We start from the raw sequence: 27,701 nt of genomic DNA on the forward strand, positions 1-27,701 counted from the left end.
ATACAGGGAAATCTACAATTAATCCCTCTTTAGCTGCACTTTGCACAATAGCTCTCCACTGACTCAATATTGGGTCGACCCCCAATCCTCCCACCTCCCCATCCCATACATTATCGGCCCATCGTAATACAAGCTGGTTTTTGGTCACGACAGAGTCGTCTCCCGATAATGACTGAGATGTACGAGGCGAGAAGGGTACAACAGCCAATGACGCTGAAGCGGCCGTTGCTGGAGAAGCTGTTGCTGGAGCGACCGTTGCTGGAAATGCTGGGGCCGGCGAGGTCGCTGCTGCTGTGACCACTACCAGGGCGGGGATGGCCTTCACAGCTGCCGGGGCGGAGACCACTGACGCCGCCGCCGCCACCATGGTCGATGCTGGCATCTGTGGTGCACCGATCCGGATCACGTCGCTCGGGACTGCTGGGACCGCTGGGGCCGGGACCGCCAGGACCACTGAGACCACGGGGACAGCCCGAGCTGCGGGGGCCGCGGGAGCAGCCAGAACTGCAGGGGCAGCAGGGCCTGCCCGGGCCACTAGGGTTGCGGCAACGCCGTAGCCACGAGCCTCCAAGCAGTCCATCTTCTCTAGAAGGAGCTGTAGAATAACGCCGACGCTGTTCCGCGTCCTGGCATCAGTGCGTTCGTCTCCTGAATCTGAGCTGTTGCTGGCAGTGTTGGGAGAAGACGACAACGATGGGGATCGAGCACGCCGAGCCACGGACTTCGATGACTTTGAATTGCTTTTCCACCGTTTGGGATGGACAGCAGGTGTAGCATCTGCTGAACGCGATGTGTGCACCAAGATGGCAGACGAGGCGTCTTGTTGTAATTCTAACTGCATAGTGACCGCCATCTTGTCTGTGGGTGTTTCTGCGGTCGGGTCGGAATTTGTCGGGTCGGAATTTGTTGCTAGTAATGCAGATTTTGCCGTGCAAACGGACGGTAATAAAGAGGTTGCAACTTGTGCAGGAGAAGAAATAGCTAGTGATTTTGCTTGTATTTGTGGCAAGGAGGCTGACGCAACGGCGGACGGTGTAGGGAGGGGGAACGGGGGGGGTGCAGAGCATTCTGCGTCTCCCTTTTTTGTCCCGGGTTCAATCAGCGCTGCTGCAGCCGAATCGAGAGCAGATTTTTCTGCTTTCAGCAATTGCAATGCATCTGTAACCGTTCGCCACAAGGTGCCATAGCGAAAAGCCCTTTTCGAGCCCCGAGACACCTCATCCCACAGTTGGGTTCCAATTTTGTCCCAAGCTTCGGAAGTAAAAGCTTCATTTACTGTGGGGATTAGACCATGATCCCGGGCCCAGGCTAATAGCCCTTTTAAAGTCCCAGAATCATAAGTAATACCTCTCATGGAGAGGATATCTTGGAGGACCTTCAGCACAGCCTCTTCTTCTTTGCTAAGTGCCACCCCCATGTCCTCCTCCAGCCGCTCACCAGATCAGGGCGAGATTCACTTCCTTTTTGAGCGCACACGCTGCTTATTTTTTTAGCACCGGGGCAGTGCTATGCGACCGGCTTTCCGTATCCCTCGGACGTACCTCTTTATGCTGAATCGTGCAACACCTTCAGGACCGAGGGTCCCAATCCACATTGGGCGCCACATTTAGCGACGATGGAGAATGGAGTCAATACATCTGATCAATGTAATCTAGTATTGTCCTTTATTGCTTCAGTATTGCAGGCCCATGGCTTAGGCCTATGGTGAAAGCATGGTACAGAGCAGACAGTAGAGCTGACAGGCTAGCAAGAAAAGCATGGAGGAAAGTGTGCAGTAAGAAAACCCTTAGAACTTATATCAACTCGGAGGGCATTGCTGGCATGGCTTCATTGGCCCCTCACGAGTGACCACACACTATTGCTATAGATTATTGGTTAAACCAGTAATAACAGGCAAGATTGTTGATGCACATGTGTGTCCTGTTATTCTGAGATAACTCTGTGTTTATAGCTATTGGTGTCCTGCTTTGGTTACACGGTGCAGGCACAGCACTATTCTGCTGTGCTGCTAGCTACTTCTGCACCCGTGCTGGACACGGCCTACCACCAGGCCTACACTGCCAGATTGCTCACGCTGCTTATTACAACCATTACCACAGATCCTGGGGTGCATTTGGAAGAGTGTGGCCAGCAGATCCAGGGAGGTTCTCCTCCCCCTCTACTCTGCCCTGGTGACGCCCCACCTGGAATATTGCATCCAGCTCTGGGCTCAAAAGGGACAGGGATCTGCTGCAGAAGCTGTGAAGATGTTGAAGGGACTGCAGCACTGCCTGATGAGGAGAGACTGAGAGGGGTGGGGTTGTTTAGTCTGGAGAGGAGAAGTCTGAGAAGGGATCTGATCAATGTCTATCAATATCTGAGCACTGGGGATCAGGAAGCAAGAGACAGGGACAGCCTCTGCTCACTTGTGCTCTGGGAGAGGACAAGGGGCAATGGATGGAAACTGCAGCACAGGAAGTTCCACTTCAACAGCAGGAAGAACTTCTTGACTGTAAGGGAGACAGAGCCCTGGAGCAGGATGCCCAGAGAGGTTGTGAAGTCTTCTCTGGAGGATTTCCAGCCCTGTCTGGATGTGTTTCTGTGAGACCTGCACTGGATTCTATGGTCCTATTCTGGCAGGGGGACTCAAAGATCTCCAGAGGCCCCTTCCAACCCCTAACATCCTGTCACCTGTGACCCTGTGAGTTGTCACAGGGCTCTGAATCCAAAGGAGATCCCAGTAGGAAATACCAAGGTTCCAGCTACAAACCATGAAGTCTGAGCTTCATCTTCAAGGATTCTTCTGAAGTCACCTTCCACTGCCCCCTTGGGCTCTTCTGGGCTCTCAGCTAATGCATCCATGTGGCAAGTCCAGCTGCCTTCAAAGCACTGTAAGTTGTTCACAGAAGCTGAGAGGCTCTTTCCATTTTGCTTGGAGGGGCTCCTGATTGTCCTGGGTCGAGTTGATTCTGCTGCTGTTATCCAGACCATGCTGAAGCCATGCCAGCCTCAGAAATGGAAGTGCTGGCTGGAGCAAAGGATGATGGGGCTTGAAGTTCAGGTTGCAACATGGGAGGCTACCTGTTCCAGTTGCTGCTTCTGGGTTCTGGGGTTTTTTGTTGTTGGCTGCCCTGATGCTATGGCAGTGGGACAGGGAGGGATAGGGGAGCAGCTCCCTGCTTTGGGCTTTTGCCTTGCTTGCTGCTGCTTTCCACTGTGCCTGTTCTGCACACAGGCTGAGGTCACTGTACTTTTGTATTCTGATGATCTGATTTGCTCAGGAAACTCTTCTCTCATTTGTTTCTGTATCAACACAAAGAGGTTTTGTGTGGTGTTCTCTTCCCCTCAGTTCTGTGTTGGGGGAGGCAGAGAGGTTAAGCTGCTGGCTCAGCTGAACCCAGTACATTCCTTTTCTCGAGCCCAGTGTGGGGCAGGAAAGCAGCTGCCTTAATGAGGACAGATTTTGGCAGGAGACAAAAGGATTGTGGTAACAAAAAGAGAGGAGAAGAGGATTGAATTAAGGCTTGAGGCTTGTCAACAGAGTTTGACAGAAGTTTTCTTTCCTGTGGTGTGTTCTGGGGGCTGATGAGCTGCAGTCCTGTTTGTGCTGCTGATGGTGCTGTGTTACCTTAGAGCAATGGCTCAGAGCTGTGCTGCCCACTGCTGGGTAGCTTGCTCTGATTTCATCCAGAGCAATACAGGACACTGCCAAGGAAACCACTGTGAGATCTGCCCAGATGCTGGATACTGAGGAGTGGCAGGGGGTGGGGGGGGAAGGGGCAAATTCTTAGGCTGGTGGTCACCTCTGGTGTTTTGGAATTTCAGCCCTGAGCACGTGCAAAATCCTCCCCAGCTGGGGAAAGTTTTGGGCAAAGTCTGTTGTCAACCTGGGAGTTCCTGAGAGACAGAAATCACTGCAATGTGCTTGGGCCTGGCCCATGCCTCTCGAGCCCTTCTCATCACTGTGCAGAGGGCTCAGGGGCAAGAGAAGGTCTCTGGACCTACAGACAGTGCCCCAGGCATGGCAGCTGTGTCAGAGAAGCAGCCTGTGCCAGGATCAGCTGCCCCTCATAGTGAATGGTGCTTATGACCAGGATTGTGCCCCAAATATTACCAGAACATGCTTCTGTGTGTGTGACTCAACCCCCCTGTGTCCCCCCTCCCTTCTGGAGTCGCTGGAGGGGGACCTTGGTGCCACTGAGTCCAGGTAAACAATCTGCCTGGGCATGTTTGCACCCCTGTGGCAAACAAGGCCCAGGCTACATGTTTGTTTGCCCTGTTTAGGGCGTGTGCTTGTGCTTATTTGGCAAAGGATCAGCTCCTTGGTTAATTATTGTGTCAGCAGGGGATGCTCTCTGGAGCAGCATTCTTTGGGGCAGATGGTAAACAGGAGCTGTTTGGTACACAAGTGCCCCCCACACTGGTGTCGGTGCCTATGCCTGTGTGCGTCTCTGTGCCGCTCCGCTCCGCCTCGCCTGGGCCTTGAAGCAGCGCTGCAGAAGGCCTCGCTGCACACTGCCACTGCTGCCCGGCTGGGGGCGGTGCCGCGGAGCGTGGGGGCAACTGCCGCGTGAGCCATGGCCACGGGAGGGAACCATGGCGGCCCCTGCGCACCGCCGGTCCTGAAGCGCTGCAGCCCCCGGAGCGGGGAACCTTTGCCGGGGGCTGCGCTGCGTGGAGGCAGTGGCAAAAGCCTCTGAAGCTTCCCCTGGGAGGCTCCAGGACCTTTGTGCTCTGGGAGAAGCAGCAACCCCGCGGCACAGCCAGGCAGTCGGCGCCGGTCTCTATTTCCTGATCAGGGCACAGCCGTGCCGCGCTGTCAGGGCTCTAAACACAGCACCAGGGAAAGATTTCCTGATGTTCCTAGCTCGTGAGGAAGCTAAACCTTTGCTTTAGAGAATTTTGGTTCAGGGAGTGCTGAAACTGTCCTGGGTTGAGGGTTTGCTGGGCACCGACCAACCCCTCCCCCACTGCTGTTCCAATCAGTTTCCATTCTAAATTCTAGAACTTATTTGGGTCGTCTGAAGTGCCCAGGCACAAACGTTCTGTAGAGGTGGTTCCACCAACCCAATCCTGCTGCCTGTGAATGGAAACTGAATCCCCTGCTGCAGAGTTTGGATATCAATAGACTGCCAATATATCTATTCATTGATCTCCTTGCTGCTCATTCCCGAGGGCACATCTACAACACTCCTGGAGGGACAAAGAAGCCTACAAGGAAAGCAGCTGATCCTGCAAAGGACCAGGAGGGATCAGGGTCCCCATGGGAACAGGAGAAAGAGCCTGGGCTGCTGGCTTGGTTCTTATCTCTGGCTTTGGAAGATGGCCAAGGACAAACAGTGGATGAAACAAGCAGCAGGCCCCAGCAAGGCAAAGGAAATCTCTGCTCCTCTGTCCAGGCCTGTGTTTCAGCTGAGAAGGAACTGTCCCAGGAGTTCCATCAGCTCTAGAAGAAGCTTTTATTCCCCACCTTTACAGCCCTGTGTTTCAGCCATGAGGAACAGCTGCTCCCCTGTCCAAGGGAGAGAATCTGGGAGGCACACACCACAGCACACCCTCTGCTTTGCTTGTGTGACCATGGGGAGGACGTGAGGAAGTGGAAGGGAAAACCCAATCCAGTCCTGGCTGCAGGAGTCTGTGACTTACAGGGGAATTGTCCCTCCAGAGATGCTGCCTCAGTTTCCAGTGGGAAATGACCTAAGAAGAGCAGGGAAGCTGAAACTGCTTCTGGTCCTCCTGAAGGGACTCCCAAAGCATCTTCACAAGATGCAAGGGACCCCAGGCAGCAGTAGAGGGGCTCTGCTTCCAACCAGATGGAGGGGAGAGACAAATTGGTTTGTTGGACCACACAGAAGCAATGGCCTGGCAAGTTGATCCCATGAGAGGATAAAGCTTTAGTAGATACAGGTGCCCAGAGTGCTCTGACACCATCAAACCACGAGGGGTGGAACCCATCTGTGTTTCTGGTGTGACAGGAAGATCCCCACACCTGGATGTGTTGGAAGCTGAGTACTGGGATGCAAGCCACAGTTTGCTTTCACTTGGAGGTGTAGAAGGAGTCACTGGACTCGATTGCCCCAGAGGTGGTGCAGCATTTGGACTGGGCATGGAACAGAGTGGAGCTGCAGAGCACCTGCAGTGAGCAGCCCTCGGTACTGCAAAGCCACCTCCTGTGGAGTGAGAATGGACAGTGCCTGAGGTGTGCTGCTGATTGCTGCTGGGCATGGTGCAGATGGCACAGAATGAGGGCTTGGGAATATCAAAGGTTAAGTTGAAAATTTGCTGCCATTACTCCACCCTGCCTCATGCCACCTTCACAGGGACAGTGCTAGCTGGAGCAAAGTACTACAGGACCTGAAGCTCAGATTGCAACATCAGAGGCTTCCTGTTCTGGTTGCTGCTGTTGGGTCCTGGCTGTCAGGTGCTGGCTCTTTGCTGAGGGGGAGGGCTGTAGGGATCGAACTCCTGGCTGCTGCTGCTCACTGCTGTGCTTTCTGCAACCAGCCTCAGGTCAGTGTGCGTTATGGGATCTCCTTTGGATTCAGCTCTCTTGATGCTGTCTCAAGTCCTTATCTCAACCCAGAGGGTTTTTTGATTTGTGTGTGTGTTATTTTTCCCTCCCTTCTGTTTTTGGGGGGAACAGGCAGCTTAACCTCTTCTCAGCTCTTCAACCTGTTCCAGCCCCATAGTAGAAAGCCAACAGAAGCTTCCAGAGTTCTTCCAAAGACCTCCATCAGCTTCCCCCTACACCCTCCAAAGATCCCTAAAGTCAATCCTAGGACCATCCAAATCCCAAACACCTGAGATCACCTGAAAGCCCCTGAAGAAAGACTCTGAGATGCACCTCAAGACTCCTCTGAGAACCTCATTTTCCCCTCCTTGAACTGGGCACACATCTCCACCCCAACCCTTCAGAGCAGATGCCCCCAAATTTGGGGAATTGAGGCAGGGATATCTGAAGTAAAAGCAAACAGAGAGGATTTGGGTAACTTTTGGGTTTTATTGACACAATTGGTCAATGTACAGGGAGGTTCTTACCCCATGGAGACAAAAAGCATTGGGGAAGAACCAGACAGACTCTGGCAAAGCCCTGCCAAGCTCCACTGGGAGCTCCAGCTGTGCCGACTCAGCACTGTAATTGTTCTCATTAGCAATAATTGGTGTTCAGAAGGGCAGGAGGTGTTTGCTGCTGCTGGTGTCCCCAGCCCCTGAGAACTGCAAGGGAAAAAGGGATGATTTTGGTGCTGGAAAAGCTCTCTCAGAGGGGTCACGATTACCCAGCCGAGTCTAGGTGGATTTATGCCCCCTACAGTGCAGGCTGCTCTCTGGTGTGGGTGCAGCGGTGCTTGTTGAGGGTTACCGTCTGGGTGTAGCTCTTACCATAATCAGCACAGGTGTAAGACTTCTCACCAGTGTGGGTGCGGCGGTGACCAATGAGAGTGTCCCTGCGGCTGAAGCTCTTGCCACAGTGAGGTGAACGGTTTCTCACCGGTGTGGGTGCGGCGGTGGTGAATGAGAGTGCCCCTATGGCTGAAGGCCTTGCCGCACTCAGCACAGCTGAATGACTCGCCAGTGTGCACACGACGGTGCTCTGTGAGCTGTACCTTCTGGGTGAAGCTCTTGCCGCAGTCGGCACAGCTGTAGGGCTTCTCAGCGCTGTGGATGAGTTGGTGCCGGATGAGTCGAGTGCTCGTGGTGAAGCTCTTGCCGCACTCAGCACAGGGGAACAGCTTCTCTCCGGTGTGGATGCGGCGATGGATGGTGAGAGTGGAGCTGTGTTTGAAGCTCTTGCCGCAGTCTCTGCAGGTGAAGGACTTCTCATTGGTGTGGGTGAGGTGGTGTTGCCTAAGATGAGCCATGTGCCTGAAGCGCTTGCCACAGCTGTCACAAGAGAAGGGCCTCTCTCCAGTGTGGGTGCGGAAGTGCTGGGTGAGATGGCCGCGCTGGGTGAAGCTCTCCCCGCAGTCAGCACAGGTGAATGGTTTCTCTCCAGTGTGGGTGCGGCGGTGCCGGATGAGGTTTGAGTTCCAGCTGAACCTCTTGCCACAGTCACCACAGACGAAGGGCCGGGAGCCAGGCTGCGGGCAGCGGTGCTTCACTGGCTCTGAGCCACCTGGGAAGCTCTGCCCACACTCAAGGCACTGATTCAGCTGTTTTGGTGACACGGAGGGACCTGCTCTGACTTCATCCTTCTCCATACATTCCTCCCACTCATCCAGGTCACCTTTGTCATCATCATTATCCTCCACTTCATAGTCATCATTCTTCACAGCATCTTCCTCCATCTTCTCCTCTTTTTCCTCCTCGTCTCCCTTGGGACTGCACTTGGGCTTCTCAAACTTGATCTCTGGGTGCTGCTTCTCCTTCCAGCTCTTGTCTGGGTCCTTCTGGGAGGCCATACTGTGGTAGGAAGGGGACACAGCTGTGCAATAGGGAAGATGGAAGCACCTGAGCCCAGGATCTCAAACCCTGAGATCCTGCCTGGGTCATGACAGTCCCTGACTCCCAACACCTCCCAACACCCAGCTGGAGAAGAGAATGCAGAGGGGACCTCAAACCTTCAGTTTCTGCCACAGTGTGGGCTCAGACCTCTAATACCTGTGCTGAGACCCCAGGTTCCTATGATCAGTGCCCTGAGGAACCCTGGGGCTTACAAATGGTCTTGTCCCACTCTCCTTGAGCCTGGGGGCATTGGCAGGGTGGCTCCTGGACCAGGACCTATACTTTGATCTCTCTTGGCTCAGGCAATGGAGGCAGCAGCACTGAACAATGAAAGACCAAACCACCTTCAACCTTCTCCCACCACTCTCCACATCCCAACCCCAAATATCACCTCCTGCCACACAACTGACCCCCACAAGCCTGGGGAGTTTCCAAACTCCAAGACCTGATGTGCCTCAGAGTCCCTGGAAGAGTGAAATGTGGTAGGCAGGAGGAGGTGGAGGAGGCTGGGAGCTGCCCTGGGACTCTGGGATTCTGGGGGCTGGGGTCCTGCTGTTGCCCCACTCTGGGTTTCTTACCTGCTGGCCTGCTCCAAGGGGCAGATCTGCAAACTCTGCTCTACCACAGCACACAGGGGCAGGGATGAAGGAGAGAGGACACAGCCCCTGACGGAGAGAAGCAAAGGGCTCAGAGGAGAGCACTGACCTGCAAGGGATGGCTCAGCACTGCCCAGGATGAGGCAGCACAGCTCAGCCTTGCTGGGGGCAGCTCCCAAGCACAGCAGCACAGCCACAGCACACAGCCAGGGCTGCTCAAGATGGGAGGCCTCAACAAGTGCAGACTCAGCTCCTTACCCAGCACACAGCCCCCAGCACACAGCTGCAGGCCAGCACCACAACACAGCTGCCTCCACACAGCCTTTCCCAGCCCTTAGTGCCTGCCCAGGGATCTGCTGCCTGCAGCTGCATTTGCCAGCACATCTTGCTCTGGTCCCACCTCTCCTCCATGGTCCTGCCCCCACCACACCCACTCTGTGTCCAGCTCTGCCCTGCACACACCTCTCTGCTGCCCACTCCCCAAGAGAAGATCACAGCAGCCCTCAGGACACACACAAAGGGAGCTTCATGATCTCTGGAGATGCAGCAAAAGGGGAAGTGACTTGGGCAGCTTCTTGCCAAACCTCTCCAGCCCTCACTGGGATGCTGGAGGAGTCTCTGCCTCCTGCCCAAACCTCTCACCTCCAGCACCCTTCACACACCTGCAGCCCAAAGACACTCACTGGAAAGGGTTTGGCTTCCTTCTCTCCCTGACCATTTCTCTCAGCTTTCTCCTTGCACCTGTCCTGGAGCTGCCGCTCCACAGCCGCAAGAGAAAAAGGTTGGATGGGAGGGCACAGTGCCCAGGGGCTGCTGTTTATCTCCCAGCTGACACATGCAGAGCTGCAGCACAATTCACTCCTTTCACCTCCTCAAATGCTGCCAGATTCTGCCATTCCCTGCACACACATTTGCCACCTGGGCCCTGCATCCTCTCTGCTTTTTGGGGGGACAAGGCCTAATTCCTGCCTGGCCATTACCAGGCCCTTCCCTCAGTCCCAGCCCATCCATGTCCCTGCTGCCTTGGCTGTCCCATGGCCCTGTGTCCCCCACCTCCACTGCCACTGCCTCTGGAAGGGTGGAGTGGGAAATGCTGTGGCTGAGGAAGCCTCTAAGGAACTGGGCTGGAAGCAGCAGCACAAGAATGGAAGGGGCCTGAGACTAAAGGCTGGGATCAGCTGGAGGGCTGAAAGAACAGCACCAAGCCAAGGGGGGGTTACAGATGAGGGCTGGGGAGGGACCCTGCAGCCACCTCAGGCAGCAACTGAGGAGAGCAAGGGGGACAGAGAGGGAGTGAGACCTCAGGTGACTCCTGCCATGGTCCTGCCCCTGGCCTGGCACAATCCTCACAAGCAGCACAGGCTGGGGGAGGAGGGGATAGGAAGCAGCCCTGCACAAAAGGACTGGCGGGTGCTGCTGGACAAGAAGCTGCACAGGAACAGACAGGGGGAGCCTGCAGCCCACAAGGCCAAGGGCAGCCTGGGCTGCACCAAAAGCAGCAGGGCCAGAGATGGACAGAGGCCATCCTGGCACTTGGCTCTGCTCTGCTGAGGCTTCACCTGCAGCACTGCAGCCAGCTGTGGAGCCCTCAACACAGGAAGGACAGGGACCTGATGGAGGGGGCCCACAGGAGGGACACAAAAATGAGCAGGGGCTTGCAGCAGCTCTGCTACCAGGACAGGATGAGGGAGCTGGGGGTGTTCAGCCTGCAGAGGAGAAGAGAAGGCTCTGGGGAGACCTAAGAGTGACCTTCTGGTACCTGAAGGGGGCTGCAAGAAGGCTGCAGAGGGACTCTTTGCAAAGCCTGCAGGGACAGCACCACAGGCAATGGTTTCAAACCAGAGCAGAGCAGATTGAGAGTGGAGGGGAGGAACAAGTTCTGCACCAGGAGGCTGCTGGAACACTGCAACAGGTTGCCCAGGGAGGGGCTTGAGGTCCCAGCCCTGCAGAGGTTCAAGCTCAGGCTGGACAGGGCTCTGGGCAACCTGAGCTAGTGCAGGATGTCCCTGCTGACTGCAGAGGGGCTTGGACTGCATCACCTTTGCAGCTCCCTGCCAACCCAAACCACTCCAGGAGTCTAGGAGTCTAAGGGCAGCCTCCAGGGAGAGCAGGAAAAAGAGGAGGCAGAGGAGGACAAGGAAGAGGACAATGAGGAGGAGAACCAAAATCCCTTCCCAACTCCTCCAAACCTCTGCCACATTCCTGGAAAGCTCTTCCAGCTCTGCAGAGTTCATTCTGCAGAGAGCTGAGGGAGTTTCTAGGCTCAGGGATGTGCTGCACACTCTGCACCAATGCTCCAGAAGCTTTCCAAGTGCCCTCCAAACCAGCAGCACAGCTCTGCTGGCACACAATGCCAGGCTGCAAGGGACCCCAAGGCTCAGCTGCTCCAACCTTGCCAGCTGACACTGGGCTTGAAAGGAGCTGGCCCAGCCCCCTGCCAAGCTGAGCCTTCCAACTCTGCCCTGCAGGGGAATCCACCACTGCCCTGGAGAGATGATTCCAAGGGCTGACTGGGAGGGAAAAGCTTTTGCCTCTGCAGGGCACTGCTCCACTTCAGCTCAACTCTTGCAGCAGCTCTTTGAGATCTGCCTTTGGAGCACCACAAACTCTGAAGCCCTGCAGTGCAAAGCAGCTCAGCTTCAGCTTCCAACTGGCTGAACTCTCACATTCTAAATTCAAGGCAGGGGCCAGGCTCACACCCAGCTCAGAAGCTCCCTCCTGGTTCCCATGCTTAGAACAACTTCCCAAGCTCACAGCCAGCAACGGAGTTGAGAACAACATCGCAAGCTCAGACACAGATCAACAGTGCAGAACCAGATCCCAAGCTCAAATGCAGCTCCCAAGCTCAAGAACCAGCAAATATGCTCAGAACCACTTCCCAAGCTTAGAGCCAGCCCCCAAGCTCAGGCCCAGATCAGAAGGGCAGAACCAGCCCCCAAGCTCAGGCCCAGATCAAAAGGGCAGAACCAGCCCCCAAGCTCAGGCCCAGATCAAAAGGGCAGAACCAGCCCCCAAGCTCAGGCCCAGATCAGAAGGGCAGAACCAGCCCCCAAGCTCAGGCCCAGATCAGAAGGGCAGAACCAGCCCCCAAGCTCAGGCCCAGATCAGAAGGGCAGAACCAGCCCCCAAGCTCAGATGCAGCTACCATGTTCAAGAACCAGCATATAAACTCAGAGCCAGCTCCCAAACTCAGAGCCAGCAATTAACCTCAGAATCACTTCCCAAGGTGAGAAGCAGCTCCCAAGGTCACAGCCAGCAAATAAGCTCAGAGCCAGCTCCCAAGCTCAGAGGCAGATCAAAAGTCCAGAAACAGCTCCAAAGCTCAGACCCAGATGAAAATTGCAGGACCAGACCCCAAGCTCACAGACAGACCCCAAGCTCTGGAGACAGATCAAGAGTGCAGAAGCAGCTCCCAAGCTCAGAGCCAGCTCCCATGTTCAGAAGCAGCTCCCAAGCTCAGATGCAGCCCCCAGGCTCAGACCAACATCTCAAGCCCAGAAGCAGCCTCCAAGCTCACTGCCAGACCAAAAGGGCAGAATCAGATCCAAAGCTCAGATGCAGCTACCAAGCTCAAGAATCAGCCACTAAGCTCAGACACAGCTCCCAGGCTCAGACACAGATCAAAATGCAGACCCAGATCCCAAGCTCAGACCCAGCTCCCATGCTAGGAAGCAGCTGCAAAGTTCAGACCAGGCCCTCAAGCTCAGGCCCAACCTTCAAGCTCAGGCCCAGATCAAAAGTGCAGACCCAGATCCCAAGCTCAGATGCAGCTCCCAAGCTAAGAACCAGCAACTCAGCTCACCCCCAGCCCCAGGCTCAGAGTCACTTTCACAACTTTGCTTATCTCTTAACCTCTTCCAGCTCTTCCTGCCCACCACATTTCACCGCTTCAGGGGCTCTGAGGGACATCAGCTGTAGTGGGTGTCTGGGAATTCCCCAGGCTAGTGGGGGTCAGTTGTGTGGCAGGAGGAGATGTTTGGGGTTGGGATGTGGAGGGTGGTGGGAGAAGGTTGGAGGTGGTTTGGTCTTTCATTGGTCAGTGCTGCTACCTCTCTTTGAGCCAGGAGAGATCAAAGGACAGGGCCTGGGCCAGGAACCACCCTGCCAATGCTGCCAGGCTCGAGCTGTGTAGGACAAAACCCCTTGTAAATCCCAGGGTACCTCAGGCTACTGATCACAGGAACCTGGGGTCTCAGCACAGGTATTGGAGGTCTGAGCCCACACTGTGGCAGAAACTGAAGGTTTGAGGTCCCCTCTGCATTCTTTCCTCCAGCTGGGTGTTGGGAGGTGTTGGGAGTCAGGGACTATTATGACCCACACAGGATCTCAGGGTTTGAGGTCCTGGGCTCAGGTGCTTCCATCTTCCGTATTTCAGAGCTGTGACCCCTTCCTGCCACAGTATGACCTCACGGAAGGACCCAGACAAGAGCTGGGAGGAGAAGCAGCACCCAGAGATCAAGTTGGAGCAGTCAAAGTTCAGCCTGAAGGGAGAGGAGGAGGAAGAGGAAAAAGAGGACAAGATGGAGGATGATGCTGAGAAGAATGATGACTATGAAGAGGAGGATAATGATGATGATGAAGGTGACCAGGATGAGGGGGAGGAATGTATGGAGGAGGATGAAGTCAGAGCAGGTCCCTCAGTGTCACCGAAACAGCTGAGTCAGTGCCTTGAGTGTGGGCAGAGCTTCCCACCTGGCTCAGAGCCAGTGAAGCACCACTGCCCGCAGCCTGGCTCCTGGCCCTTCGTCTGTGGTGACTGTGGCAAGAGGTTCAGCTGGAACTCAAACCACATCCGGCACCACCGCACCCACACTGGAGAGAAACCATTCACCTGTGCTGCCTGCAGCCAGAGCTTCACCCAGCGCTCCAATCTCATCCGGCACTGCCGCACCCACACTGGAGAGAAACCATTCATCTGTGCTGACTGCGGCCAGAGCTTCACCCAGCGCGGCCATCTCACCCAGCACTGCCTCACCCACACTGGAGAGAGGCCCTTCTCTTGTGCCAGCTGTGGCAAGCGCTTCAGGCACATGGCTCATCTTAGGCAACACCACCTCACCCACACCAATGAGAAGTCCTTCACCTGCAGAGACTGCGGCAAGAGCTTCAACCACAGCTCCACTCTCACCATCCATCGCCGCATCCACACCGGAGAGCATCTGTTCCCCTGTGCTGAGTGCGGCAAGAGCTTCACCACCAGCACTCGACTCATCCGGCACCAACTCATCCACAGCGCTGAGAAGCCCTACAGCTGTGCCGACTGCGGCAAGAGCTTCACCCAGAAGGTACAGCTCACAGAGCACCGTCGTGTGCACACTGGCGAGTCATTCAGCTGTGCTGAGTGCGGCCAGGCCTTCAGCCATAGGGGCACTCTCATTCACCACCGCCGCACCCACACTGGTGAGAAACCTTTCACCTGTTCTGCCTGTGGCAAGAGTTTCAGCCGCAGGAGCCATCTCATTCGCCACTGCCACACCCACACCGGTGAGAGACTGTTTACCTGTGCTGACTGTGGCAAGAGGTTCAGCCGCAGTGACCATCTCATTGGTCACCGCCGCACCCACACAGGTGAGAAGTCGTTCACCTGTGCTGACTGTGGCAAGAGCTTCAGCCGCAGGTGCTCTCTCATTGTTCACCGCCACACCCACACCGGTGAGAAACCGTACACCTGTGCTGACTGTGGCAAGAGCTTCAGCCGCAGGTGCTCTCTCATTGTTCACCGCCACACCCACACCGGTGAGAAGTCTTACACCTGTGCTGACTGTGGGAAGAGCTTCACCCAGACGGTAACCCTCACCAACCACCGCTGCACCCACACCAGAGAGCAGCCTGCACTGTAGGGGGCATAACTCCACCTAGAATCTGTTGGGTAATCGTCACCCCTCTGAGAGAGCTTTTCCAGCACCAAAATCATCCCTTTTTCCTTTGCAGTTCTCAGGGGCTGGGGACACCAGCAGCAGCAAACACCTCCTGCCCTTCTGAACACCAATTATTGCTAATGAGAACAATTACAGTGCTGAGTCGGCACCGTTGGAGTTCCCAGTGGAGCTGGGCAGGGCTTTGCCAGGGTCTGTCTGGCTCTTCCCCAATGCTTTGTGTCTCCCTGGGGTAAGAACCTCCCTGTACATTGACCAATTGTGTCAATAAACCCCAAAAGTTACCCAAATCCTCTCTGCTTTTATTTCAGATATCCCTGCCTCAATTCCCCAAATTTGGGGGCATCTGCTCTGAAGGGATGGGGTGGAGATGTGTGCCCAGTTCAAGGAGGGGAAAATGAGGTTCTCAGAGGAGTCTTGAGGTGCATCTCAGAGGCATTCTTCAGGGGCTTTCAGGTGATCTTAGGTGTTTGGGATTTGGATGGTCCTAGGATTGACTTTAGGGATCTTTGGAGGGTGTAGGAGGAAGGTCATGGAGAGCTTTGGAAGAACTCTGGAAGCTTCTGTTGGCTTTCTACTATGGGGCTGGAACAGGTTGAAGAGCTGAGAAGAGGTTAAGCTGCCTGTTCCCCCCAAAAACAGAAGGGAGAGAAAAATAACACACACACGAATCAAAAAACCCTCTGGGTTGAGATAAGGACTTGAGACAGCATCAAGAGAGCTGAATCCAAAGGAGATCCCATAATGCACACTGACCTGAGGCTGGTTGCAGAAAGAAGCACAGCAGTGAGCAGCAGCAGCCAGGAGTTCGATCCCTACAGCCCTCCCCCTCAGCAAAGAGCCAGCACCTGACAGCCAGAACCCAACAGCAGCAACCAGAACAGGAAGCCTCTGATGTTGCAATCTGAGCTTCAGGTCCTGTAGTACTTTGCTCCAGCCAGCACTGTCCCTGTGAAGGTGGCATGAGGCAGGGTGGAGTAATGGCAGCAAATTTCCAACTTAACCTTTGATATTGCCAAGCCCTCATTCTGTGCCATCTGCACCATGCCCAGCAGCGATCAGCAGCACACCTCAGGCACTGTCCATTCTCACTCCACAGGAGGTGGCTTTGCAGGACCCAGAGGGCTGCTCACTGCAGGTGCTCTGCAGCTCCACTCTGTTCCAGCACAGTCTGGATCAGTCCATGCCCAGTCCAAATGCTGCAAATGCTGGGGCTGTGTTTCCAGCTCTGGGACAATCTGGGTCCAGTGACTCCTTCCATGCCTCCAAGTGAAAGCAAACTGTGGCTTGCATCCCAGTACTCAGCTTCCAACACATCCAGGTGTGGGGATCCTCCTGTCACACCAGAAACACAGATGGGTTCCACCCCTCATGCTTTGATGGTGTCAGAGCACTCTGGGCACCTGTATCTACTAAAGCTTTATCCTCTCATGAGTTCAGCTTGCCAGGCCATTGGTTCTGTGTGGTCCAACAAACCAATTTGTCTCTCCCCTCCATCTGGTTGCAGGCAGAGCCCCTCTAAGTGCCAGGTGCTGCTCTTTGGCCACAACAACCCCATGCAGTGCTACAGGCTGGGGTCAGAGTGGCTGGAGAGCAGCCAGACAAAAAGTGACCTTGGTGGTACTGGTTGGTAGTAGGCTGAACATGAGCCAGCAGTGCACCCAGAAGTGTGCCCTAACTTGTCACTGTCTTTCCCTCCTTGCACAGGTCTCCATGGCCAGAGGCAGCAGATGGCCAACAGCAGCTCCATCACCCACTTCCTCCTCCTGCCATTCCCAGGCACAAGGCAGATGCAGCTCCTCCACTTCTGCCTCTTCCTGGCCATCTACCTGGCTGCCCTGCTGGGCAATGGCCTCATCATCAGCACCATAGACTGGGACCACCACCTCCACACCCCAATGTACTTCTTCCTCCTCAACCTCGCCCTCCTTGACCTGGGTGCTATCTCCACTATTGTCCCAAAATCCATGGTAAATTCATTGCGGGATACCAGAACCATCCTATGCAGGATGTGTTCTCCAACTGTTCTTTATAGTATTCCTAATTGCTACAGAGTATTTTCTCCTCACCACCATGTCCTACGATCTCTACGCTGCCATCTGCAGACCCCTGCACTATGAGACCCTCCTGGGCAGCAGAGTTTGTGTCCACATGGCAGCAGCTGCCTGGGCCTGTGGGGTTCTCTTTGCTCTGCTGCACACAGCCAATACATTTTCCCTGCCCCTCTGCCAGGGCAATGTTGTGGACCACTTCTTCTGTGAAATGCCCCAGATCCTCAAGCTCTCCTGCTTCACATCCTACCTCAGGGAACTTTGGCTAATTGTGTTAGGTGCTTGTTTCTTCTTTGTCTGTTTTGTGTTGATTGTGGTGTCCTATGTGCAGATCTTCAGGGCAGTGCTGAGGATCCCCTCTCAGCAGGGATGCCACAAAGCCTTTGCCACCTGCCTCCCTCACCTGGCTGTGGTCTCCCTGTTTACTGGTACCTCTTTTTTTGCCTACCTGAAGCCCCCCCCAGTCTCTTCCCTATCTGTGGACCTAGTGGTGTCAGTTCTGTACTCAGTGGTGCCTCAGTCAACCCTCTCATCTACAGCCTGAGGAACCAGGAGCTGAAGGCTGCCCTGAGCCAACTGATCCCTGGATGCTTTCAGAAGCAATAAACTCTTTGTCTTCTCCTGCAGAGCAGTTCTGATGTCACTCAGTGCAGCCTGGCTTCTATGGTTTTTTGGTGAAAAGGAGAATGGATTAGCCCCTGATGGCTATTGTGTGTATGGGCAGAGAACAGGGGAAGGAGGGGACCCCTGCAAACACACAAGGAAAACACAGGAGACAGCAGACAAGGAGGAACCCTTTCTCTCTGTCCTAAGCTGTGCCTGCTGCAGCTCATGGAGCTGAAGACACCACATGCTGGAAGCTGCTCTCCCTCCCCTCCTCCAGGGAGGACAGTACAAGCCAAAGCAGCAGCACCCTTCCTCCCACCCAAACCTTCTAGGGGGGGTGTTCCTCTTCTCTCTCTCTCTCTCTCCATTTTTTCTTTCTCTCTCCCTTCTTCTCTTCCTTCTACTTTATTCTGTTAATAAATAGCCTGGCTATTGATAGTTTGGCCTCCTTTGTGCTTCTAATTTCATAACTCAGGAATGTTCCAAAAGAGCTGAGTTTCTCTCCCTCTTCAGACCGAGACACAGCACCAGTGCAGCCAGGGAGCACTAATTCCTGGTCTTCATAGACTGCTCTCTTTCCACTCCCAAACTCCCCTTCTGATCCCTTGTGTTGGTCTAAGGCCTGAAAGCTTGGTCACAGCTTTGCAGTGTGGCAGTCTCTGATCACAGACAGGGACAGGCCATGTGCCCATGCACCTGGTCTCCACAAGAGCAGTTCAGCAAAGACAGGTGATCTGCTTGGGGCAGTGTCTGAAGCCTTAGGTCTTCTTCCAAAGTTTCCTTCATGCCCAACAGATGCAAACAGCAGGGAACAGCTAAAGTGTGTGAGTGTGCAGGGCTGGGGCACACAGCAGTGTCCTCACAGAGCCAGGCCTCCTGCAAGTGACCTGAAGGATCAGCAGAGAAGGCTCTGGACTGTGTCTGTGTTCACTGGACACCCTGGGGAAGCTGTCCCAGGGCAGTCATCCTAGACTAGCCTTCACAGCCACTGTTTCCAGCAGCAGCCTCACACCTCAGCTTGGATAGACTGTCCCTCCGCAGGAGGACATGGCCTCAGGAGGTCAGCAGTGCCTGTTTGCATTGTGCAGATGAGATGTCAGCAGATGAGCTGAGGTAAACATGAGCGAGCAAACACCATCAGCTATTGCTGGAGGTACCAGGGCACTGGAGGTGTGAGTGGCCTCCCAGCCTCTGGCAGGGGCTTCAGGAGGCCAGGGAGACTCTCTGCTGCCAGGCAGGGCCTATGTGATTGATGAGGAAAGACTCTGTCTCTGAACATCCCACACTCCATTAGGAGTCCATGAGGCCAGCTCAGATGTGGACATCTGACAGAGCTGGGACATTGCTGTGTGTCACTCCAGAACAAACCCTACTGGCCCAGGGAGATTAATCTCAGATGGCTTGGGCAGGCTCCTGTCTGCTCACATCACCCTTGCTGGACTGTGCCCTGAGATGTGCACAGAGCCATCCCAGAGGTTCTGGGCTCCTTGGCAAAGGCCTCTTCAAGAACACCAAAAAGGAGGATGGGGAACATTGCAGGCTGGTCACCCTCAGCACAGTCCCTGGGAAGGTGAAGGCTCCAACACCTCTGCAGCCATTTGCAGGCCCTTGCAGGACAAGAGAGGTATTGCTGGGCCCATATGGGTAGGGGCAAGAAGGGGATGTTTTGTGCCTGGACCTTAGCCAGGGCTTTGCCATGGTCCCCCATAGTCTCTTTACAGCCAGAGTGCTGAGAGCTGGAGTGCAGAAATGCATGAGGTGGTGGCTGGGGGGTGGATGAAGCCCAGATGTCACCAGGGCAGAGTCCTCCTGGCAGACACTTCCCAGTGGTGCCCCTCAGGGCAAGCCCTTGGGCCAGCACTGTGGAATCTCTTCATGAACTCCCTGCACCATCTGAGCCAGGGCTTTTGCAGCTCCTCTTGACATGAAGCCAAACTGGGCAGAGCCCTTGAGGGACCTCATCTGCTTAACCCTGCCCTGAGCAGGATCATTGGACAAGAGGATGTGCAGGAGTCTCCTCCACAAATGCAGCAGGACAGAGCCAGCAGCTTCTCCACTCAAACCCTTGGTAGGAAATCTCCCAGATGGATCTGGTGAAACTTTGATCTGCTCAGGCTCTGGCCACAAGGAGGCTGATGGCTGAGTGTGCAATCCTGTGCTCAGTTGTGTCTCAGGAACTCACCATTCAGTAGGAAGCCAAGGACTGGGAAGGGGGAGGGGAGGCCACTTCTGCCTCCTGAGAGGATTAGCCAACAACAGGAACACAGCTGAGAAAGGGACTGTGAGGTCAGTTGTGTCTGCAGGAGCTGATAGGGCAGCCCTGGGCTCATGGCTGGCAGATGGGCACAGTGATCTGGGAGATGCCCTCTGCCAAAGGGCCTGGGCTGACTGCAGGAAGGGGCTGATGGTTTGGCTGCTGTGTCTCTGCTGCCTGAGTACCTGATGGGACAGCAGCAGGCACAGGGCTTGGTGCTGTCCATCCAAGAAACTGCAAGGCCAGCAGCCTTGGGAGCTCCTGGTGAGGTGGGCAAGAGCAGGAGAGAGGATCACTGCCAGATGGTGCAGACTGGCCGTGAGGAGCAGGAAACCTCTCTCAAAGGGCAGTGCTGTGGCCTGAGAAGATCTCCAGAAGGAGTCTGGGATCAGCCCTTCTCTTTGTGTCCCAAGGAGCAGAGTGTGAGTGTGGGCAGGTGTCAGTGAAGGCATGGGAAGGCCAAGGTGGGGAAGTGAGATGAGGGTCTGCAGCCTGCAGTGCAGGAGAAGCAGCTGTGAGACAGTGCAGGACAAAGCTGTGGTAGAGCTGGCAAAGGGCAATGGCAGTGGTGGGAGTGATGAAGAGAAGCCAAGGCTGTGCCCTCTTGACTCTGGCAATTCTCTGCCCCCGAGACCTGTGAGGAGATGTTGTGCTAAGGCACTGGGAGGGCCTCACTGCCTCTTTCCACAGCCCCAGGAAGGCTGGGGACTGTCAGGCCCTTGTCCTCCACTCAGCATCACAAACCCTACAGGGATCCTAAAGGAAGGCTGGAGAGGGACTTTTCATGAGGGTGTCTGGTGACAGGACAGGAGGGAAAGGTTTGAAGGTGAGGAAAAGGAGGTTTAGACTGGGCCTTAGGAAGAAGTTCTTCTGTATGAGGGTTGTGGGACTCTGGAATAGGCTGCCCAGGTAGGATGCCCTCTCCTAAGGGTGTTGAAGGCCAGGATGGATGAGGCCTTGAGCAGCTGAGTCTATTGGAGAGGCATCCCTGCCCATGGCAGGGAGGTTGGAGCAGATGAGCTCTGAGGTCCCTTCCAACCTAGGCCATGCTATGCTGCTATGAAACCCACAGCCCACCCACACTGCACCTGAAGAGCCTTGACCTACACATGAGGGACAGGATCTGTCTGCCCAGGGGCTGTGGCCAGGCCTTGGCCTTTGTGCTCCAGAAACCAGAGCCAGAGTTTGCTCTCCTGCACTTTGCCTTTGTCTGCTGCAATCACAGCCTCTCCTGAGCTGCTCTAACGAGTCCCTGGGGAGGCTTTGGCAGTACCAGCCTCAGTGAGGCCAATCAATGCTTCAAGGTACGTTGGAATTTGCTTCTGCCTTGGACTTGTTGAGAGGCTTCTTGGCAGTACCTTGGCAGAGGTAATCAGCCCCAAATACTCCATGGGGCTCATTAAATACTGCTGAACCTCTCATTATTGCCAAGGTTTCTGCAGCTAATTGGAGAGGTTTTTATTGCACAAAGCATCTGATAAAAAGTATTTTTAAAGGTACAGTTCATTCCTTTTCAGCAGGAGTTGTCTCTTTGCAAGCAAACCGCAGCAAAACCTGACAAGGTCCTACCCTGCTCACTGCTCATCCTCACTCCCCACTGCCCCCAGCAGAGCCCAGAGCCACAGGTGAGGCACAGGATCTGCCTTGCCAGGGGCTGGGGGTCAGGGCTTGGCCCTTTGGATCAATGAAACCCCTCCAGGTTTGCTCAGCAGCAGAGCCACCTTGAGCTGCTTGTCCTGACCTGTCAGCACTGCCTCAGTTCTCTGCTCTCACCATCATCTGGAGATGCTTCAGTGCCTCCAGTGATGCTTCCCTTGCATCCACTCTCTCCTTCTGCTCTAAGCAGACCCTGGGGATCTTTCCTAGTATGCTTCACTGAGACCCATTAAAAGTAGAAGAAACTTCAGAGTTTGAATCCAACTTTGACTTCTGGAGAGGTTTCATCAGCTTCTCAGTCTCTGAGGTTCATGGACTCGGCACCAAAGCCACCAGAGGGCTCCTTTAAATGCCTTGGACTGTTCTGTTGTGCTAAGCCAGGCCAGGCTCCTGGGCTGGAAGGTGCTGCTGGCAAGCAGGCAGAACTGCAGAGACACAGCTCTAGCCAGGAGCAGCTCCTCTGCACAGCATAGCAGGGCTGAGGACACTGCCAGAGGATTTCAGGGAGATGAGGTAGGCATAGAGAGCTTTGAGGTGGCCAGGACTGGGAGGGTGACTCCCAGTCACTGGAGGAGAAATCACTGCAGTCACTGACATGGTGAGGCTGTGGGTGCAGGGCAATTCAGCTGCAGTTCCAAGAGGAATCTGGCACAGCCACAAGAGGAAGCTAGCACAGCCACAGCTGATGCTGGCTGTGGGGAGAAGCTGTGGGTGGAAGGAGCCACCCCTGGCAGTGCAGAGCAGGGCACGGTGGGTCAGGGTCCTTCTGCTCTGGAGAGGCTGCTGTGTGGGTCAGGGCTGCTCACAGCTGCAGCTCAGCACCAGGGAACTTCCAAAGGGATGTTTGAAGGACAAGGTCCAAGCAGGGTCTGCTCTAAAGAGAGAAGAGTTCCTGAGTCTGTGTTTGCAGTTTCCTACTCTGAGGACAAGGGAAAGTGGGGAGTGAAAGAGAGGTAGCAAAGGACCATTCAAGTTGGAACAAGTCCTTGAAGCTGGGGAGGTGTCAGGAGGTCAGGAGGTCTGCTGGGAGCCTCCTAAAAAGCCTTCAGCCTCTGCCTGAGGACAGCACCAGCAGCACCCTGGCTGGACTCATCAGGATGCCTCCAGCCAGTGCCCTGCAAACAGGCAGGTTTCTGTAGGTGAGTGCAGGGGGGCTGGGCTGGGCTCTGTGAGCAGGGCAAATCCATCACCCAGCACACTCCTGCCAGGGTGAGAAGCTCCAGGCAGTAGGGATCTGATCAGGGAAGGGGAGGAAACTGAACCCAGCAATGTTGTGGGAAGGAGCATTCAGACATCTCCATCTGATCCCCTCCAGGCCAGACCCTTCCTCTGAGCAAGGCCCTTGGCCTCCTCTTCCCCCCAGAACAGCCTCTGTCCTCAGGGTCATGGGCTCCAAGGTGTGAAGCACCTCCTCTGCAGCCAGAGCTGCAGCGGAGGCAGAGCTGCCACAGGAGAGGAAATGCCATTGGGTGTTGCAATGAGCCCGGAGTGTGCTGGGCTGCAAGTGGGCTGCTGAGACCTTGAGAGAGGCTGAGACACTGAGTGGTCTGTGGGGGATCCCTCTGCTTTCAGCAGGGTCTGGTGGCTATTCAGGGGGACAGGGGAGTGTGTTCACCTCCAGCTCAGCAGGGCACAAGCCCAGAGGAGTGGGGAAGTAGCAGCAGGTCCAGAGCAGCTCCCCTCACTCTGCTCTGAGCCACAGGCAGCCTCTTGCCTTGCAGGCTTCTGCTCTCTCTGCTCCCCCTGAGGGCGGCAGAAATGCTGTGTGTGAGAACTTGTGACAGCCAGGAACATTCTGGGGGTGAGATGTGGGCAGCTGGAGTACAAAAGCCTACAACATTCAGGAACTGCCTTTTTCTACCCTCTCTCCTTAGCACTGGGAGATGCTGAGAAGCCTCTCTGCTTTGGGACTCTGAAAGTGGACACCAGAGCTTGCTGCTGCCTTCACCACTCCTCTGCTGTAGAGCAGGACTGACTCAGAAGCAGGAAGAAGGAAGAGTCTCTGCTCTTCCCTGCATGCTCAGCCAGCACAAAAGAGTCCAGCAACAGAGCTGGAGGGGAGGTCTCCTCAAAAAGAGAACTTCAGTCTCTGCATCAGGGGCTGAGAAATGGCTTTGGTTGTGCTCCACTGACTTGTGACTGCCTTTGCCTTTTGGCTACTGCACTGTGCACAAAGGGCACAAATGTCCAACAGCAGCTCCATCACCCACTTCCTCCTCCTGCCATTCCCAGGCACAAGGCAGCTGCAGCTCCTCCACTTCAGCCTCTTCCTGGCCATCTACCTGGCTGCCCTGCTGGGCAATGGCCTCATCATCAGCACCATAGCCTGGGACCACCACCTCCACACCCCCATGTACTTCTTCCTCCTCAACCTTGCCCTCCTTGACCTGGGTGCCATCTCCACCACAGTCCCCAAATCCATGGACAATTCCCTGAGGGACACCAGGGCCATCTCCTACACAGGATGTGTTCTCCAGGTCTTCTTTTATATATTCCTAATTGCTACAGAGTATTTTCTCCTCACCACCATGTCCTACGATCGCTATGTTGCCATCTGCAGACCCCTGCACTATGAGACCCTCCTGGGCAGCAGAGTTTGTCTCCACCTGGCAGCAGCTGCCTGGACCTGTGGCTTTCTCTATGCTCTGCTGCACACAGCCAATACATTTTCCCTGCCCCTCTGCCAGGGCAATGCTGTGGACCAGTTCTTCTGTGAAGTCCCCCAGATCCTCAAGCTCTCCTGCTCCACATCCTACCTCAGGGAACTTTGGCTTCTTGTGGCCAGTGTCTGTTTATTATTTGTCTGTTTTGTGTTGATTGTGGTGTCCTATGTGCAGATCTTCAGGGCAGTGCTGAGGATCCCCTCTCAACAGGGACGCCACAAAGCCTTTGCCACCTGCCTGCCTCACCTGGCTGTGGTCTCCCTCTTTGTCAGCACTGTAATCCCTGCCTACGTGAAGCCCTCTTCTATCTCCTCCCCATCCCTGGATCTGGTGCTTGCAGTTCTGTATTCAGTGGTGCCTCCAGCAGTGAACCCTCTCATCTACAGCCTGAGGAACCAGGAGCTCAAGGATGCCCTGAGCCAACTGATCCCTGGCTGGTTTCAGCAGCAATAAACTCTTTGTCTTCTCCTGCAGAGCAGATCTGATGTCACTCACAGTCTGGTTTCTCTCTTTTGGCTACTGCTGTTGTGCTCTGGCCTAAAAGTTCAGCAGTTCAGGCTGTGTTCAGTGTCTGCTGTCTTTGGACAGACCCCTACTGATTTACAGCAAGGTTCAAGGGAAGGGACTTAGCAGAGGCCCCTTTGTGATTTGCATGCACATAGAGAAGGTGAACTGCCAGGTTCCTCCCTTTCTCTTCTAACTGCCTCTTAGCCAATTCTTCCTTTGTAAAGACACTCCCTCCTTTTGATCCCACCAATCCCTCCTCTTCTTTATGTAATAGTTGTCTTCACAAAATTCATTCCCCATTAACTTAATCCTTTCCTCTTGGCTCATTTCTAATGTTGGTCTTATTTGCAGATACATCATACTGCTCTTTTTTGTAGCCTTTTCTGGCTCACTTGAGATGGCTACAACCTGCACCTGCCTGGCTGCAGGATGGATAAGCCATACAAAGCAGGGTATCAGACATGGCAGAAAGATTAGAGCTGCTGTTGCACAAAGAGAGAAGAATGACTCTCATTTGACCCATGGCCCACCAGGCAACCAAAACAATGTGTCCCATTCCAGTCCTTGCCAGGTTTGGACTGGTCCATGAGCTATTTTCCTGCTGTTGGTGGCTCTATTTATTGCTGCCTCCCCATTGTCCTCAATCTTTAGGCACCAATAAAACTTACTAAACTTTCCACATCCACCTCCTTCCTCAGCTAATAGACAGTCTGGAGAGTCCATTTTGGTGCATTGCCTCACACAGCTGAGTTTGGTGTTTGGCTAATAGTACCTGTGGATGTAGTCTACCTGGACTTCAGCAAGGCCTTTGACACTGTCCCCCACAGCAAACTCCTGGCCAAGCTGTCAGCCCCTGGCTTGGACTGCAGCACTCTGAGCTGGGTTAGGAACTGGCTGGAGGGCCGGGCCCAGAGAGTGGTGGTGAATGGTGCCACATCCAGCTGGCAGCCAGGCACCAGTGGTGTGCCCCGAGGATCAGTGCTGGGCCCCATCCCGTTCAATATCTTTATTGATGATCTGGAGGAGGGCATTGAGTCCATCATCAGTAAATTTGGGGATGACACCAAGCTGGGGGCAGGAGTTGATCTGTTAGAGGGTAGGAGAGCTCTGCAGAAGGACCTTGCTAGGCTGGACAGATGGGCAGAGTCCAAGGGCATGAGATTGAACACATCCAAGTGCCAGGTTCTGCACATTTGCCAAAACAACTCCATGCAGAGCTACAGGCTGGGGTCAGAGTGGCTGGAGAGTGGCCAGGTAGAGAGGGACCTGGGGGTACTGGTCGATGCTAGGCTGAACCTGATCTTGCAGTGTGCCCAGGCAGCCAAGAGGGCCAATGGCATCCTGGCCTGCATCAGGAACAGTGTGGCCAGCAGGAGCAGGGAGCTCATTCTGCCCCTGTACACTGTGCTGGTTAGGCCACACCTTGAGTCCTGTGTCCAGTTCTGGGTCCCTCAGTTTAGGAAGGAGGTTGACTTACTGGAACATGTCCAGAGAAGGGCAACGAAGTTGGTGAGGGGTTTGGAACATAAGCCCTATGAGGAGAGACTGAGGGAGCTGGGGTTGCTTAGCCTGGAGAAAAGGAGACTCAGGGGTGACCTTCTTGCTCTCTACAACTCCCTGAAGGGAGTTTGTAGACAGGCAGAGGTTGGTCTCTTCTCCCAGGCAACCAGCACCAGAACAAGAGGACACAGTCTCAGGCTGCACCAGGCAGGTTTAGGCTGGATGTTAGGAAGAAGTTCTACAGAGAGAGTGATTGCCCATTGGAATTGGCTGCCTGAGGAGGTGGTGGAGTCACCATCATTGGAGGTGTTTAGGAGAGACTTGACAGGGTACTTGGTTACATGGTTGAGTTGATTAGGTGGTGTTGGATGATAGGTTGGACACAATGATCTTGAAGGTCTCTTCCAACCTGGTCTATTCCATTCCATTCCATTCTCTTCTCCTCTCTTCTCTTCCTCTTTCTCTTCTTCTTCTCTTCCTCTTTCTCTTCTCCTTCTCTTCTCTCTTCTCTTCTCTTCTCTTCTCTTCTCTTCTCTTCTCTTCTCTTCTCTTCTCTTCTCTTCTCTTCTCTTCTCTTCTCTTCTCTTCTCTTCTCTTCTCTTCTCTTCTCTTCTCTTCTCTTCTCTTCTCTTCTCTTCTCTTCTCTTCTCTTCTCTTCTCTTCTCTTCTCTTCTCTTCTCTTCTCTTCTCTTCTCTTCTCTTCTCTTCTCTTCTCTTCTCTTCTCTTCTCCCAGGCCCCCAAGGCAGTCTCATTGCTGTTGAGTTCCACCACAGCCTGTAATCAAATTCTGTTCAGCATAGATTGGAGTTCCATGTCCCCAACTACCGTCTGGAGCCCAGGTGGCAGGTCCATAGGTCTCTCTTCTTCTTTGGGGCAGCCACTCATCATCACCCCACACCTGAACACCTCCAGCTTTGAAAGATCTTTTCTCTCCCTCCAACTCTTCAAAAATGGGGATCCCCAATTCATTGCTTTCCTGAAGAGGTAACAAGAAAAATCCCAGCTGGATGATCCCTCATGTGCAACTCCCCCCTCAGTGTGCTGGTAGTTTTGGATAAGCTGTTTGTCCACAAAGCCAAAATAATCCATCTGGGGCTTACCACCAATTTATAGATGCTACAGAATTTTGAGGTATTTGATATTCCCTGAGGTGGATTTGTCCCGGAACCATTGAATATGTCACTGTCAGTGGTGTGCATACAATTTTTAGCTTTCTCCCTGGACCAGTCCCATAAAGGGTCTTCAGGCCACCAAGCAGAGTGGGTACCATTGTATCTTAATGTCTGTCTGCAGGGGGTTTCTCCTACCCATTTACCAAAAGAGATCCCCTTTTGCGCTGGGCATTCTGCTCCCATAGTGTCCGATGGCAGTGCCCATTCCTGAGATCTTCCTTTTTTACCTGGAATGAGTGAGTGATTCCATTGGATTCTTTGGTAAGGATCTAAGCTGGTTCCTTTCCATGGCCATTCTCCACTCATAAGGAGACCTGCACAGATGAAGGGAAGGGAAGGGAAGGGAAGGGAAGGGAAGGGAAGGGAAGGGAAGGAAGGGAAGGGAAGGGAAGGGAAGG

General features: G+C 54.4%; 3 protein-coding genes across 3 annotated transcripts; 2 read left to right on the forward strand and 1 right to left on the reverse strand.

The window, feature by feature from the left end:
- Window positions 1-7,285: 7,285 nt before the first annotated feature.
- On the reverse strand, window positions 7,286-8,378 carry LOC128899846 (gastrula zinc finger protein XlCGF8.2DB-like). The gene is made up of 3 exons (XM_054179558.1): window positions 8,017-8,378; window positions 7,584-7,860; window positions 7,286-7,438 (listed from the first exon to the last, which is right to left on the reverse strand). Exons 1-3 carry the CDS (start codon window positions 8,376-8,378, stop codon window positions 7,286-7,288), a joined length of 792 nt encoding a protein of 263 aa, XP_054035533.1.
- Window positions 8,379-13,417: 5,039 nt separating this feature from the next.
- Window positions 13,418-14,857, forward strand: LOC128899847 (gastrula zinc finger protein XlCGF26.1-like). Its single transcript, XM_054179559.1, has one exon. It carries the CDS (start codon window positions 13,418-13,420, stop codon window positions 14,855-14,857), a length of 1,440 nt encoding a protein of 479 aa, XP_054035534.1.
- An 8,777-nt stretch (window positions 14,858-23,634) lies between these two features.
- Window positions 23,635-24,576, forward strand: LOC128899850 (olfactory receptor 14A16-like). The gene has a single exon (XM_054179562.1). It carries the CDS (start codon window positions 23,644-23,646, stop codon window positions 24,574-24,576), a length of 933 nt encoding a protein of 310 aa, XP_054035537.1. The 5' UTR covers window positions 23,635-23,643.
- Window positions 24,577-27,701: the final 3,125 nt, after the last annotated feature.

This window comes from Dryobates pubescens, unplaced genomic scaffold, assembly GCF_014839835.1.
Source record: "Dryobates pubescens isolate bDryPub1 unplaced genomic scaffold, bDryPub1.pri scaffold_82_arrow_ctg1, whole genome shotgun sequence".
Lineage (NCBI taxonomy): Eukaryota > Metazoa > Chordata > Aves > Piciformes > Picidae > Dryobates > Dryobates pubescens.

What these genes read in the sequence shown, in the direction of transcription:
- LOC128899846 (XM_054179558.1), bottom strand. Translation starts at nt 8,378, where the DNA reads ATGGCCTCCCAGAAGGACCCAGACAAGAGCTGGAAGGAGAAGCAGCAC. An exon ending in TGTGGTGACTGTGGCAAGAG is followed by an intron (nt 7,861 to 8,016) that starts GTTCAGCTGGAA and finishes CTCTTGTGACAG; the next exon opens with CTGTGGCAAGCGCTTCAGGC. An exon ending in GCAAGAGCTTCACCCAGAAG is followed by an intron (nt 7,439 to 7,583) that starts GTACAGCTCACA and finishes CACTGTGGCAAG; the next exon opens with AGCTTCAGCCGCAGGGACAC.
- LOC128899847 (XM_054179559.1), top strand. Translation starts at nt 13,418, where the DNA reads ATGACCTCACGGAAGGACCCAGACAAGAGCTGGGAGGAGAAGCAGCAC.
- LOC128899850 (XM_054179562.1), top strand. Translation starts at nt 23,644, where the DNA reads ATGTCCAACAGCAGCTCCATCACCCACTTCCTCCTCCTGCCATTCCCA.